Source organism: Copadichromis virginalis, linkage group LG15 (assembly GCF_057382275.1).
Source record: "Copadichromis virginalis isolate Kocher_CV1m ecotype Utaka linkage group LG15, C_Virginalis_male_GT1.1, whole genome shotgun sequence".
In the NCBI taxonomy this organism is placed as follows: domain Eukaryota; kingdom Metazoa; phylum Chordata; class Actinopteri; order Cichliformes; family Cichlidae; genus Copadichromis; species Copadichromis virginalis.
The window spans coordinates 26,478,750-26,495,402 of NC_140632.1; the positions used below are offsets into that span (position 1 = coordinate 26,478,750).

Consider the following 16,653-nt stretch of genomic DNA (forward strand, 5'->3'; position numbering starts at 1 on the left):
TTGGGCTTCATATCTGTACTGAACAGTCGTTTATGATTAGCTAGTAAATAACAATTAGCTAATGTTGTTCATGAGACTAAAGTCAGTGTAAATATGATATGGCCAATATTATAGTTATTATACTAATCATTATTAGTTATTACAGCAGTGAGTTTGAACTCTCAAATCAAATCACTTCTATTGTCACATCACATGTGCAGGTACACTGGTACAGCACATGTGAGTGAACTCTGTGTCAAATACTGAGCTTCAGTAAAGATTCAAGTTGCAGCTATTTATATGTCCCATCACCTTAAATCTTCACTCAAAGACACTCAAGTATCTTTGACAGTGTATATATAGATGTATCATATATAAGAGACAAATGTTGTTCCTTCAGTATGTTGGCATTATTACATTTGGCTCAATGCTTACATATATGTGTAAAAAGCAAATGTACGAGCTGTGATAACTGTTTCTGATAGAATGAAGAGTAGACTGATATATGAAATATTCCTTTATTGGGTGAGAAAATCAGACCATGTCATAACTGCTTTAAGTCATACAGAATAGATATCAGAGCCTTAAACAGGCTGAATTCTGCTAAATGGGTCAAACTGGGCAGAAAGTATACAAACACATAACATCCTTATAAAATATGATGTAACACTATAGATCAACTTACCTCAGAATATATAAAGCATATAAACAATTACAGCAATATGATGCGACAAACACAGCAGTACTACTAATCCAAAATACTCAAAGCTTCATAGAACTGAAACAAACATTTATTTTTAGGTCCATTCTGCTGCTGATACATACTTTAGGTTTCTGAGTATTAAACTTGTTGCTGCCTTTCATAGTGTGTAACTTGAAGGCCCTGAGTACTTTCTCCCACACTGAAAACACTGGAATGATAAAATTATTTAAACATTACCTAATAAGACTGATTCAGGCCAGACAATTAGTTATGTTAAACTTTTCTAGCAGTCCTTCACAAACAGGGAACAGTCTGTCTATTCTCTCCATCTGTCAGCTGCTGCTGGCTCTTCCTCCTCCTCTTCCTCACACACTGCTGAGTTTGTCCTGGTGGATCATCAGGGGTGCAAAGCCTCACAGATGATGTGCAGCAGTGGGTCCCTCACTCTGTCCTCACTCTGGACACTTGCAGTTGTCACACATGGAAATCAAATGTGCGATGAGCTGCAGGATTCAAACACAAGTGTAACTTATAAATACATGTTCATACTTTTATTACACAATCAGAGAGAAAGAAACAGAGAGAAAGTGCAGGACAGACAGACAGCTGACAGTCTCAGGTGTATACACTGCTACAAAACAGCACAAGAGAAGGAGGATTTAGTGTTTGTGTTATTACAAGTGCTAAACAAGAAGAGTTCCCAGATGGTACAGTGGACACATGTGTGACTCCTGTGATTAAAGCATCTTTCTTTCAGCTTAACGAGTGAACCGTCAGCTCGTTCAAACACACGTTAAAGTCTGTTTGGCTTGACACCACCGAACAGAGGCAGCAATATAACATAGCGAACATTAACAGTGCAGTGAATCCTGCTTGTGCCGTGATATTCAGGACTGCAAACCGAGCAGTTGTTGTGTTTGTGGATGTATGACTGACTTTAATTATCCATAAAATAATCACATCTCTGTAAGAATAAGGTTGACTATTGTGGGGCGCCGTTTGTAAACTGAAACATGCCGAAATTAACGGCAACATTTATCCACATTTAGCTCTAAAACTTACAAAAACATGTTTTTTCGAGTAATTTTTTACAACATTTAGTAAAATAGTTGTAACTTCCATCCATCCATCTTCATCCGCTTTATCCGAGGCCAGGTCACGGGGGCAGCAGCCTAAGCAAAGAGGCCCAGACCTCCCTCTCCCCAGCCACCTCCTCCAGCTTATCCAGGGGAACACCAAGGCGTTCCCAGGCCAGCCGAGAGATATAATCTCTCCAGCATGTCCTGGGTCTGCCCCGGGGCCTCCTCCCAGTGGGACATGCCTGGAACACCTCACCCAGGAGGCGCCCAGGGGGCATCCTTGTCAGATGCCCGAACCACCTCAGCTGGCTCCTTTCGATGTGGAGCAGCAGCGGCTCTACTCTGAGCCCCTCCTGGATGGCCGAACTTCTCACCCTATTTCTAAGGGAGAGGCCAGCCACCCTTCGGAGGAAGCTCATTTCTGCCGCTTGTATCCGCGATCTCGTTCTTTCGGTCACTACCCACAGCTCGTGGCTATAGGTGAGGGTAGGGACGTAGATCGACCGGTAAATTGAGAGCTTCGCTTTTACACTCAGCTCCCTCTTCACCACGACGGACCGGTGCAGCGTCCGCATTACTGCAGCTGTAGCCCCAATCCGTCTGTCGATCTCCGGCTCCCTTCTCCCATCACTCGCGAACAAGACCCCAAGATACTTGAACTCCTCCACTTGGGGCAGGAACTCATCCCCGACCCGGAGTGGGCACTCCACCCTTTTCCGGCTGAGAACCATGGCCTCAGATTTGGAGGTGCTGATCCTCATTCCCGCTGCTTCACACTCGGCTGCGAACCGTTCCAGTGCGAGCTGGAGGCCCTCACCCGATGAAGCCAACAGAACCACATCATCTGCAAAAATCAGAGATGAGATTCTGAGGCCACCAAAGCGAAAGCCCTCCGCCACTTGGCTGCGCCTAGAAATTCTGTCCATAAAAATTATGAACAGAACCGGAGACAAAGGGCAGCCCTGGCGGAGCCCATCACCCACCGGGAACGAGTCCGACTTATTGCCGGCAATGCGAACCAAGCTCTTGCAACGGTTGTATAGGGATCGAATGGCCCGTAGCAATGGGCCAGACACCCCATATTCCCGCAACACCTCCCACAGGACACCCCGAGGGACACGGTCGAATGCCTTCTCCAAGTCCACAAAACACATGTAGACTGGTTGGGCAAACTCCCATGCACCCTCAAGTATCCTGGAGAGGATAAAGAGCTGGTCCAGTGTTCCGCGACCAGGACGAAAACCGCATTGTTCCTCCTGTATCCAAGGTTCGACTAACGGACGAACTCTCCTTTCCAGCACCCTGGCATAGACTTTCCCAGGGAGGCTGAGGAGTGTGATCCCCCTGTAGTTGGAACACACCCTCCGGTCCCCCTTCTTAAAGATGGGGACCACCACCCCGGTCTGCCAGTCCACAGGTACTGCCCCTGATCTCCACGCAACATTGCAGAGGCGTGTCAACCAGGACAGCCCTACAACGTCCAGAGCCTTCAGGAACTCGGGGTGGACCTCATCAACACCAGGGGCTCTGCCACCAAGGAGTTGTTTAACTGCCTCAGTGACCTCGGCCCCGGAAATTGGCGGGTCATTCCCCTCATCCCCAGACTCTGCTTCCTCCTCGGAAGACGTGTCAGTGGGATTAAGGAGGTCCTCGAAGTATTCCTTCCACCGCCTGACAATTTTCTCAGTCGACGTCAGCAGCGCTCCGCCAGCACTATACACAGTGCAGGCAGAGCACCGCTTTCCCCTCCTGAGACGTCTGACGGTTTGCCAGAATCTCTTCGAGGCAGTCCGAAAGTCTTTTTCCATGGCCTCTCCGAACTCCTCCCACACCCGAGTTTTTGCTTCAGCCACTGCCCGAGCCGCATTCCGCTTGGCCTGTCGATACCTGTCGGCTGCCTCCGGAGTCCCACAGGCTAACCAAGCACGATAGGACTCCTTCTTCAGCCTGGTGGCTCCCTTCACCTCTGGTGTCCACCATTTGGTTCGGGGATTACCACCACGGCAGGCACCAACCACCTTGCGGCCGCAGCTCAATGCAGCAGCTTCGGCAATGGAGACGCTGAACATGGTCCATTCGAACTCAATGTCCCCAGTCTCCCTCGGAATGCTGTTGAAGCTCTGCCGGAGGTGTGCGTTGAAGATCTCGCGGACTGGGGCCTCTGCTAGACGTTCCCAGCACACATATAATAAAATAAATTATATTATATTGGAATAAAACAAACATTGCCTTTACTATGAACAAACATTTGGACTGCATATACAACAAATCTTACTGCAATAAAAGCTGTCCAAACATTTTCTTATATGTTCTACTTGAAGCTTTTAGTGCCTGATATGCGGTGTGGCTGTTACGGGGTGTCTTGTTGCTGCTCTTGCTGTATCTAACTTTTCATGTATGCACAAGAAAATTTAAAAAAAGCTTTGATGTTGCAGGTTTTAAAATTCTGGTCTTTCACAAACATGCATATACGCTAGAAAAATGATCAAAACTGTGATATGTTTCTTATTTGTTCATTTAGGAAACCCTGATGCTGCAGAGTTTCGCCAAAAACACAAGACTCGCCTAAAGAGGAAGTTCCAGTGTGTGTTTGAGGGGATCGCTAAAGCAGGAAACCCAACCCTTCTGAATCAGATCTACACAGAGCTCTACATCACAGAGGGAGGGACTTCAGATGTGAATGATGAACATGAGGTCAGACAGACTGAAACAGCATCCAGGAAACCAAACAGACCAGAAACTGCAATCAGACAAGAAGACATCTTTACAGTCTCACCTGGAAGAGATGAACCAATCAGAACAGTGCTGACAAAGGGAGTGGCTGGCATTGGGAAAACAGTCCTAACACAGAAGTTCACTTTGGACTGGGCTGAAGACAAAGCCAACCAGGACATCAATTTCATGTTTCCATTCACTTTCAGAGAGTTGAATGTGCTGAAAAAGGAAAAGTTCAGCTTGGTGGAACTTGTTCATCACTTCTTTACTGAGACCAAAGAAGCAGGAATCTGCAGCTTTGAAGACTTCCAGGTTGTGTTCATCTTTGATGGTCTGGATGAGTGTCGACTTCCTCTGGACTTCCACAAAACTACAATTTTGACTGATGTTACAGAGTCCACCTCAGTGGATGTGCTGCTGATAAACCTCATCAGGGGGAAACTGCTTCCTTCTGCCCGCATCTGGATAACCACACGACCTGCAGCGGCCAATCAGATCCCTCCTTCATGTGTTGACATGGTGACAGAGGTCAGAGGGTTCACTAACCCACAGAAGGAGGAGTATTTCAGGAAGAGATTCAGAGATAAGAAGCAGGTAACCAAGATCTTCTCCCACATCAAGTCATCACGAAGCCTCCACATCATGTGCCACATCCCAGTTTTCTGCTGGATCACTGCTACAGTTCTGGAGGATGTGCTGAAAACCAGTGAGGAAGGTGAGTTGCCCAAGACCCTGACTGAGATGTACATCCACTTCCTGGTGCTTCAAACCAAAGTGAAGATGGTCAAGTATGATGGAGGAGCTGAGACAGATCCACACTGGAGTCTAGAGAGCAGGAAGATTATTGAATCTCTGGGAAAACTGGCTTTTGATCAGCTGCAGAAAGGAAATCTGATCTTCTATGAATCAGACCTGACAGAGTGTGGTATTGACATCAGAGCAGCCTCATTGTACTCAGGAGTGTTCACACAGATCTTTAAAGAAGAGAGAGGACTGTACCAGGACAAGGCGTTCTGCTTCATCCATCTGAGTGTTCAGGAGTTTCTGGCTGCTCTTCATGTCCATCTGACCTTCATCAACTCTGGAGTCAACCTGCTGGAAGATCAACAGGCAACATCTTATTCGCCTGAAGTGTTTACAGAAATACATGAACTAAAATATCTCTACCAGAGTGCTGTGGATAAGGCCTTGGAGAGTCCAAATGGACACCTGGACTTGTTCCTCCGCTTCCTCCTGGGTCTTTCACTGCAGACCAATCAGACTCTCCTACGAGGCTTGCTGACACAGACGGGAAGTAACTCACAGGACACAGCCCAGTACATCAAGAAGATGATCAGTGAGAATCTTTCTGCAGAGAAAAGCATTAATCTGTTCCATTGTCTGAATGAACTGAAGGATCGTTCTCTAGTGGAGGAGATCCAACAGTCCATAAGATATGGTAGTCTTTCTACAAATGAACTGTCTCCATCTCAGTGGTCAGCTGTGGTCTTCATCTTACTGTCATCAGAAGAAGATCTGGATGGATTTGACCTGAAAAAATACTCTTCTTCAGAGGAGGCTCTTCTGAGGCTGCTGCCAGTGGTCAAAGCCTCCAACAAAGCTCTGTGAGTACAAGACATCTACAAACCCATGTATAGAAATGTTTGTGCAGTATAAAGTAGAAATAAAAGAAAACCTAAACACAGAATTATTACAATAGTCATTGAAAATGGTACTAATATTAAAATCACTGTTTGAAAGGTTTTCATTTTGTATTTAATATCAGTAACGCATCAAGGCAAAAAACAAAAGAAGAAAAAAAAGACTGGGCAATCTAAAACCTAAAACGACTAATGTTCTTTTTATGCAGGGTATTAAAAGAGCATGACAAATAAACTGAAACTTTTTAAAATAAAAACGGGGAGGACAAATACACTGAACAAAAATATAAACGCAACACTTTTGTTTTTGCTCCCATTCCCCATGGGATGGACGTAGAGACCTAAAATTCATTCCAGATACACAATATAACCATCCCTCCCAAACAGTGGTCACAAATCAGTCCAAATGTGTGGTAGTGGACACATCTGCTATATTGAGATAATCCATCCCACCTCACAGGTGTGCCACATCAGGATGCTGATCTGACATCATGAGTAGTGCACAGGTGTACCTCAGACTGCCCACAACAAAAGGCCACCCTGGAATGTGCAGTTTTTTGCGCTATTGGGGGTCTGGGGACCCAGAACCGGTCAGTATCTGGTGTGACCACCATTTGCCTCATGCAGTGCAACACATCGTTGCATGGAGTCTATCAGATTGTCAATTGTGGCCTGTGGAATGTTGGTCCACTCCACTTCAATGGCTGTGCGAGGTTGTTGGATATTCGTGGGAACTGGTACACGCTGTCGTATACGCCGGTCAAGCACATCCCGAACATGCTCAATGGGTGACATGTCCGGTGAGTATGCTGGCCATGCAAGAACTGGGACATTCTCAGCTGCCATCTGCCCTGAACAATGTGAACCATGATTCATCCGTGAAGCGCACACCTCTCCAACGTGCCAGACGCCATCGAATGTGAGCATTTGCCCACACAAGTCTGTTACGGCGACGAGCTGGAGTCAGGTCAAGACCCCAATGAGGACGACGGGCATGCAGTTGAGCGTCCCTGAGACGGTTTCTGACAGTTTGTGCAGAAATTGTTTGGTTGTGCAAACCAATTGTTCCAGCAGCTGTCTGGGTGGCTGGTCTCAGACGATCTTGGAGGTGAACCTGCTGGATGTGGAGGTCCTGGGCTGGTGTGGTTACACGAGGTCTGCGGTTGTGAGGCCGGTTGGATGTGCTGCCACATTCTCTGAAACGCCTGTGGAGACGGCTTATGGTTGAGAAATGAACATTCAATGCACGGGCGACAGATCTGGTTGACATTCCTGCTGTCAGCATGCCAATTGCACGCTCCCTCATTGCTTGTGGCATCTGTGGCATTTTGCTGTGAGACAAAACTGCACATTCCAGGGTGGCCTTTTGTTGTGGGCAGTCTGAGGTACACCTGTGCACTACTCATGATGTCAGAAGAGCATCCTGATGTGGCACACCTGTGAGGTGGGATGGATTATCTCAATATAGCAGATGTGCCCACTACCACACATTTGGACTGATTTGTGACCACTGTTTGGGAGGGATGGTTATATTGTGTATCTGGAATGAATTTTAGGTCTCTACGTCCATCCCATGGGGAATGGGAGCAAAAACAAAAGTGTTGCGTTTATATTTTTGTTCAGTGTAGTTCAATAATTTAAAAATCTTTCTCATTGCATAACTGCAGATAATTTGGAAATTTAATTGTTCACAGAATCCAGTGAAATGCAGGAAACAAGGATCATCTAAGCAAAAGAACCTTTTGTTAAAATAAATCATTGGAGGGTCTCACAGACACTTTAAAGAACATTGTCGTCTTCCATAAATGCAAATCAAAGTGTTCTATAAACATGTTCTTATGTTCAAAAATGATTTAAATTAAACTGAGATCCCCATAAATATGGTAAGATAAGATATGATGTAAAACAGATGGATAGATTGTTTACTGCTCAATTTCCCTCAGTTTAAACAGGTGACATATTGCCTTTGTATACATTTCAATAAAAAGTCGGAGTTTAATTATTTGCAAATGACCCTTTTAACTTTACCTATGTTCCATGAAGAGGTTTGAACTGCATGTGTTATTCGTCCATTGAAAAACCCCTGGCAGTCAAGGTGCCATGCAAAGTGGCCTTACAGTTCAATGTCTTGTCCAAGACAGATCGAAGAAATATTGGATCAAACCACTAATCCTGTGATCAGTGGACATTCAATTCTACTATCTGAGCAATAGCCTTTTTTTTTTTTTTTTTTTTTGGCTTTCATTCTTAAATCTTTCTCAGGCTCAGCTGTTGTAATCTCTCAGAAAGAAGCTGTAAAGCTTTGTCATCAGTTCTCCGCTCCCAGTCCTGTAGGCTGACTGAGCTAGACCTGAGTAACAACAAACTGCAGGATTTAGGAGCGAAGCAGCTGTGTACTGGGCTGGAAAGTCCACATTGCAAACTGAAAATTCTCAGGTCAGATTACAGCTAATTTTGGATCAATTAAAGCCTGTTTTCTGTTTATGTCACTTAATTTTTATTAATATTTACATTTTGTGTTAATATCGTCTAAACCAGGCTCTCAGGTTGTATGATCACAGCGGAAGGTTGTGTTGCTTTGGCCTCAGCTATGAGGGGCAACCCCTACCATCTGACAGAGTTGGACCTGAGCTACAACCATCTAGGAGACTTTGGAGTGAGGCTGCTATCGGCTAGACTGAGAGACCCGCTCTCCACACTTGAAACTCTCAGGTAATGAACACACAAAGTATTTTCCCTTGAGTGACAAATGTCCCCAGTGAATGAGTAGACTCATCAACATATTTTGCATCACACCACACTAGGAAGCACAGGCTGTGGAGGAGGAGAGGCCCCAATCTTCATTTCTAGCTTATTGAATTAACCATACATCTGGACAGTTATTTGGTAATTCCCCTTGGATTCTGTTTATCTCGATAAGCTCTTTTATCTAGCGCTTGTTGAAACCTTTCATTTAATAAAAGGCTTTGTGAAGTTTTCTGATACCCTCTGTTTTCTCGAGCTATGAAAAGTTTCCCAAATATAAAAGCTGTCCATTTATCTTTTTTAAAAAAAAAAATAAATTAAAAACTCAAAGCAATACTATATAAATGACTATATTAAATTAAACATTGTACAGTTCATGTTCAACATTTAATACGCGTTGAAAGTTGGATAGACAATCATTGTTTTTGCATTTTGTTCTCCAGGGTGGACCATAGTGGTGAACAGTGGTTAAAACCTGGTCTGAGGAAGTGTAAGTTTGACTAATGATGTGAAACTTTCTAATTAAATCCAAATCATTATCATTAAACTTTCTACAAATGACAGCATATCAGTAATTACAGAATAAAGCCATTAGATGTGTAAGATAAAAACTGTGCCCTCTTGTAAACTTTTTATTTATTCTTGCCTTCAGATGTCTGTGATCTTGAACTGGACACAAACTCAATAAACATAAACCTTAAACTTTCTGAAGACAACAAGATGGTGACAGTTGTGGAGGAGGAGCAACCATATCCTGATCATCCAGACAGATTTGGTTGGTGGCAGCTGCTGTGTAGAAATGGTCTGACTGGTTGTTGTTACTGGGAGGTTGAATGGAAAGGAAGAGTTCACATATCTATTAGTTACAGAGGAATCAGAAGGAGAGGACACAGAACTGACTGCAGGTTTGGAGAGAATGATCGGTCATGGAGTCTGAGCTGCTCTGATACTGTTGGTTACTCCGTCTGGCACAATAACACAGTTACAACCATCTCCTTCTCCTCGCCCTCCTCATCCTCCATGTCTAACAGAGTAGCAGTGTACGTGGACTGTCCTGCTGGGACTCTGTCGTTCTACAGAGTCTCCTCTGACACTCTGATCCACCTCCACACAGTCAACACAACATTCACTGAACCTGTGTATCCTGGGTTTGGATTCTGGTCTTATGGTTCCACATTGTCTCTGTGTTCTTTGAAGAATGAAGAAGAAGAAAACCCTTTGGACATTTAGACACAATCTCAAAGTCTGTAATAGAAATGTCAAACGTTCAAATCATTGATTGTGATTTAATGCTGTTCTATCTTATAAGCAGAAGTAGCTGAACAAATGTTTTTACAGATTTGGTATCAGGACACCAAATATATAAAGCCGTGAAGGTTAATAGTTAAACTGAGTTTTTTAAATTTATTATTCTGCTTTTTTTTTGTGTCAAACACATTTGGTTTACCAAGAGGAGAGACATAGACTCTCTACAGGATCCTCTTGTTACTTTCTTAAATTTAGATATGTATTTATTTTATTGTATTACTCATAATATTATCTGTGTCGTTATGATAGGGCTGATGGGCTGAATCTTTTTAATGACTTGCTTCTGTAAATAAAAAAAGACAAAATGTTAAAACCCATTTAAAACACGACCGCTGACATGAACACAGTAGGAGTTTAGAGGAAGAAACAGGTTTGATGTATCGCCATCATCAACTACCCTGTTGGCAAGTCTGATGGAACTTTTTTACACCTGCTCTTAAGTTAACCACACACCTTCAGCAGGATGACCAGTGGGATACAGGAGAACCACAGCTGCCCTTCTTTAATGGCTACTTTAGGCTGGTAGTGGATACCACTACTGGGAGGCAAGGTACCTTCAGTGTTTGCTTATTTGCAGAAGGATCACAACAGCACCCTTCTTGCAGGTTTCCTGTTTATCTGGGCTTGACACTGCCTGTAAGTACACTTGAGTGACCCAGTGAGGCAGGGTTTGTGTCTCCTTCCAGAATAAAACTGAGACTCTTTTACGGTACTCTCAGAGCACAACAGAGAATTGATAAGTTGATATCAATAAGTTCTTATCAATTCCCAACTGCAAATTCAGAGAGTTATGATCTGACATAAAGATTTATACAGTTAATGTTTAATGAGTTTAAAGAGTTCAAGGGTCATCATGTGACTGTTAGTGCAGCTCTGTTATCAGATTTCCTTAAGGCAGCCCCTGAATTTGAAGAGTTAAGAGCTAACACACTTAAAAACCTTGAATGGTGTGAGTTACATGTTTATCCTCTTTGGTCAGTCTCATTGTTGGATGAATAATTTGACTTTCTCTTATTTCCACCATCCAAAAGTAAACCTAATCTTAAATCATTTTAGTGTGAGTGGGTGTTGCTGTTAAACAGCTCTTATAATAGTTGAGCTAGTAGAAAATATTGTGTTATCTTGTTGAGTTTTATTGTTATGTTCAGGTAGAATATCTGAAATTATTTTTGAACATTACAAAAACCAATTGAGGAGTTCTCATATCATTAAACCATTACAGATTTTCTATTTTCGCTCTCTTTAAATGTTTAATTTGTGAATTAATTCTTCTTTTGTCTTATTGCTCTTCTAATTATGCAGCACTTCCTCAGATGTGTCTTCGGGGGTTCAGATTTCTTGGATTTAAAAATTCTACTTTGCTTCCACTGCAGTTAGACTCCCGTTTATGTCACATTTTAGTTTTTTCAATATGTAAACCTGTGGAGGTACCTGAGACCTTTTATGATCCATCCAGCTGAGTACTTTGGTTTTGTGGCTATGGGGTTTTGTATGATTGCATTTGTGCTTTCGAGATTAAGGAGTTTAAAACAGCTCATACAATGAATCAGATTCAGTAAAAGGACTAGATATTACAATCCCTGATTGCTCATGTGACACATCGCGGACATCCTCTCAGTTCTGTACATATTATTTGTATTGCACTTCGGTTTTTTGCAAACGGGAGCTTTCTGTATAATATTGGTGACGCTGAGCACGTTTCCAAGGCTACCGTCTGTCGGGCAGTCAGGAATGTTACAGTTGCACTGAAATGTCTCCTGTACTCGTTTGTGGTGTTCCCCGGTCATAGACCTACAACATTTATCAAAGAGGGATGCCACAAAATTGCATCAGGATGAACGAAACTTAATTCATGATGTGGTGATATTTGAACTACTACTTAAATTTTACATTTATTCTCACGGTTCCCAGGCGTGATTGGCTGTATAGATGGCACTCACATTCCAATCATTGCTCCTTTAGTAAATGAAGGAGACTATGTGAACAGGAAGTCTTTCCACAGCATTAATGTACAGGTACATAGTTCCCTGTAGCATTTCAAACTAACAAATTATTTCATTATAGTAATGGATGCTAATTTGTGTTCTCTGCACTGTGAAGATCATATGTGATGCTGCCAACATTATCACAAATGTGGAAGCCAACTGCTCAGCCTCTGTGAGTGGTGGTGGTGGAGGACCCCCACCTGTTTTTCGGGCCTCCGCTTTTTTTCTGTTGGCTATAGCGGGTCACATTTGAGCATACAGAGTAAGCAAATATGTACTTGTAATGTGCTCAGATAATTTCAATAAGTGCTTACAGAAAGAAAATTCATGTAGAATCTAACTGCAATTGATTTACATAGGACAAACAGACCAAGCACTATGGCTCATAATACAATTACACCTTACCTGTTTGGACTATATTTTTATGTTTCATTTTTACTTGCTGCCAGGAACGTTTGGGGCCTGTTGGGTTGCACCTGCGCTCACATCACGTCACAAAATAAAATGTATAAAATAAAAAATAAAATAAAATAGAATAAAATAACGTGTTAAATGGGTGGAAATCCCTAGTTCAATGTTTAAATTAACACTCACGCATTGACTCTGTCAGCTATGTTTTGCCATGCATGCTCCCTTTCTTTTGCAGCTGAGGCTGTGTTACTTTTTTTCCGCGGAATTTGCATGTTATCGGCATATGCTGCCATCAGAATTTCGGCCTCAAGCGCTGTAAAATACATTGACCGCGCCTTCTTTCCCTCCGTCTCCATGGTGACTCGCTTAATCTGTGCTCCACTAATCAGGGCTTTATGTATCCTCGTGCGCGCGCTTAACTTGGGGTTAAAGCAACTCCGCGTTGACTGAACTAATTGTTATCAGCCTTTCTGAAACCAAATATTCCGAGTTGGACAGTTCGGGGTTACTCAACCCTGAGTATCGTTTTTCACTCTGAGTTTTCTAAACCGGCTTCCTGAAATAGGGCCCTGGTTATGCTGATGGAAACACCTAAAATCAGTTTGATTTTAGGTGTTTCCATTAGACTGGCAGTATGAAAAGGAAAAAAACAAAACGCTTGGACACTGCTAGCACAGGCGCCCACAGAAACGCAAAGCAGGAGATGAAGCATCGCTGAATAAGTTTCCAAACCAACTTCATTCTAAGCCAAAGACTAGAAAATATGGTGAAGCATATCTTCCCTTTGGTTTCACCTGCACAAGTGCCAAGGTAGGTCTCCCCTGCAGAATTGGTTTTCCCTTTGTCGGGAGCATGCGCTGGGCTGTTCAAATCACGGACAAACAGTATCCCACATTCTTGATTTTTAGTTCACAAACACTTGTTGTAATGACTAACTACTCCTGACATTTTGGAGATGTTAGCTCTGTATACAGTAAAGTTACAGCGGGATAAAAATAATATCAGGTTGATCCTGCCAGGATTTGTCCCCGGGTTCAAATCACGGACTAACAGTATCCCACAGCTGTTTATGTTTTTAAACCCATTTTGCACAGAGAGGCATTTTTTGAAAAATGTATTGATAGCAATGTTGAATATTATTACACAGAAGAAAAAAAACAACTACATGTAAAATAATCACACCGTGAAGCTTCTGCCTTTGTAAATGGAGGGACAGTAACTGCGTGTAAAACCTGAAGACAGTCAGAATAACAGTAACAGTATTTCATCTCTATGTCCCATTCTGCAATTCATCTCATGTAAACAATAACGTGGCGCCCAGCCTGACGTGAAAAGAGGCACATTCCTTTGACGTTGCCAGACAAACTCTGTATTCCTCATCCGCAAAAAAAAGGTGTTTTAAAAATTCTCCGTTTTCAGTGATTCGAAACGCCGTTTACGTGTGGATACGTTTTCAAAAATACCCATGTAGGTGCGGACGTAGCGTAAAAGAGTTAGTAGTTTATTTTATTACTAACTGTCATTTATTGGAGGTTACTTGTACTTGCTTAATTGTTTACTAAATGTTTGAGGTGTGAAATAAACCGCAATGGAGCAAAATATGGGTGTGTGTGGTTGGAGGATGTGTTAGTGCGTGTGCGTGGCTCCACATCAGCCACGCCGCTTTGCTAGCTAAAACACTGGTGTTGGATAATTTTGCCAGAAAAAAAAACAGAGGACGGCTGAAGCGGGGCAGCCAAAGAGTAAACTCTTAAAAGTAAGTACTGAATATTATGTCACTTATTTATGTGCAAATGCTTAATAACAAAGAACATTAAAACATTACTGTTGGCCACATGTCGGCAAAGTTATGTGACATTAGCAATGTTTGTACTAACTTGGCTTTAAAGCCTTTACTTTAAAATATACTCCGTTCAATAGTTGACTTTAATCTTAGAGAGAATGCCATGATTTTATGGCTAATTAAAGTCAGCAATATATCCATAAACACAACAAGCAGAAAGTCAGTGATGCTGCTCGGTTTGCAGTCCTGAATATCACGGCACAAGCAGGATCCACTGCACTGTTAATGTTCGCTATGTTATATTGCTGCCTCTGTTCGGTGGTGTCGAGCCAAAAGGATTTTAACGTGTGTTTGAAAGAGCTGACGGTTCACTCGTTAAGCTGAAAGAAAGATGCTTTAATCACAGGAGTCACACATGTGTCCACTGTACCATCTGGGAACTCTTCTTGTTTAGCACTTGTAATAACACAAACACTAAATCCTCCTTCTCTTGTGCTGTTTTGTAGCAGTGTATACACCTGAGACTGTCACCTCTCTGTCTGTCCTGCACTCTCTCTCTGTTTCTTTCTCTCTGATTGTGGAATAAAAGTCTGAACATGTATTTATAAGTTACACTTGTGTTTGAATTCTGCAGCTTATCACAGATTTGATTTCCATGTGTGACAACTGCAAGTGTCCAGAGTGAGGACAGACTGAGGGACCCACTGCTGCTCATCATCTGTGAGGCTTTGCACCCCTGATGATCCACCAGGACAAACTCAGCAGTGTGTGAGGAAGAGGAGGGGGAAGAGTCAGCACCAGCTGACAGATGGAGAGACAGACTGTTCCCTGTTTGTGAAGGACTGCTAGAAAAGTTTAATAGAACTAATTGTCTGTCCTGAATCAGTCTTATTAGGTAATGTTCAAATTTCAGAATGTAGCTGTGTAAACTTCAAATATCTGCTCGGTTTGTCAAGACATCACATATTTGCAAAAGTGCTCCAAAGTTTTCGGAGACGTCTGTTACCCACCTGCTCGATAGCTAGCAGAACAGCGAACTCCCGGCACATCATTTTCAAACCCCCTGCGATCTGTCGCTACTCAGATTAAAGGTGATATATAAGTCACTTAGATAACTTAAAAATGTTATTGTTTGACTTTTTCAGTGTTTTATTTGTTCGTGAGTAAACTGGTTTCCCTGAGATTACAGCTGAATAAACGTCAAACTGAAAATTGATTAAACAGAAGTGTGAAATGTTCGAGAATTTACGCCAGTGTCCTGTTACATTTTAGATAATTACTGAGGCCCGCAAGGGACACTGGAGAGAAAAAAATCAAGATAAACTTGCAAAAGTTCATCTGAAGGCTAGACCGTCCAATTTCACAGCCACTCACTTCTGGTCTTCCTGGCCTTTGGAGGACCCAGCCCACAAAGACCGCATCCTCAGGAGGTTGCAAGCCTATGAATTTGGACACCCCCATTGTTTACATGAGATGAATTTCTACAATGGCAGATAGAGACAAAATACTGTTGCTGTTAATCTTATTATTTGCAGTTTTTACACGCTTGCATATACACACACAGTTATGGTCCTTCCATTTAGACAGAGGCGTCAGAGTGAACTTTGGGCATGGCTTCTAAATTCAACACAGATGCTCTCACAACCCAAATCCCGACGTCGGTTTTGAATAAATTTAATTTTTAAAACATTTAATTTATGTATGCTGTATGCACTTTGCTTATTCCTAAGTTGTGAGTCTACACAACAGCCAAAATACTGTCTTTAGTTATTAACATTTGAAATGATGAGGGCACTTGAAAATGGCACTTGAAAAGCATGCTCAATCATCCAGGTAAATCTCCAAAAGTTGATTCTGTTCATCTGGACGTAGCGTTTTCAGTGGGAGAAACGTTTCGTCACTCATCCAAGTGACTTCTTCAGTCTCAGCTGACTGCAGGTTTCCCCAATCTTATAAACAGTACATTTGCATGACTGAAACCAGCCCACTGGAGGAACAATGGGCTGGGAGGTCAGTTCCTTAATCGTAATTATGCAAATTGTCATGACCATTGATCAACAACCACTGATCAAAGCCCACTGTATGTAGGTAAACTGTCAGCAATAACACAGGTGATCAGGCATAAAAACGTTTTTCATTTTTAGGTTGTTGTGCAGTCATTTGTCATACTAGAGAGAGAGAGAGAGAGAGAGATGGCTTGTAACTGTCTACCATGATGAAGACTGTCAGTATAAGAGGGTTTTAAATAATTAAAAATTTTTTAATAAAAAATAATAAATATAAAGTGTAAAAAAATGATTAAGAT

The 16,653-nt window shown here is 42.4% G+C and overlaps 1 protein-coding gene across 1 annotated transcript; it reads left to right on the plus strand.

Annotated features, from left to right (window-relative positions):
- The first annotated feature begins 4,242 nt into the window (after positions 1-4,242).
- LOC146692591 (protein NLRC3-like) lies at positions 4,243-10,091 on the plus strand. Its single transcript, XM_085433496.1, has 5 exons — positions 4,243-6,080; positions 8,379-8,552; positions 8,655-8,828; positions 9,305-9,351; positions 9,514-10,091. The coding sequence occupies exons 1-5, from the start codon at positions 4,243-4,245 to the stop codon at positions 10,089-10,091; spliced, it is 2,811 nt and encodes a 936-aa protein (XP_085289622.1).
- The last annotated feature ends 6,562 nt before the right edge of the window (positions 10,092-16,653 follow it).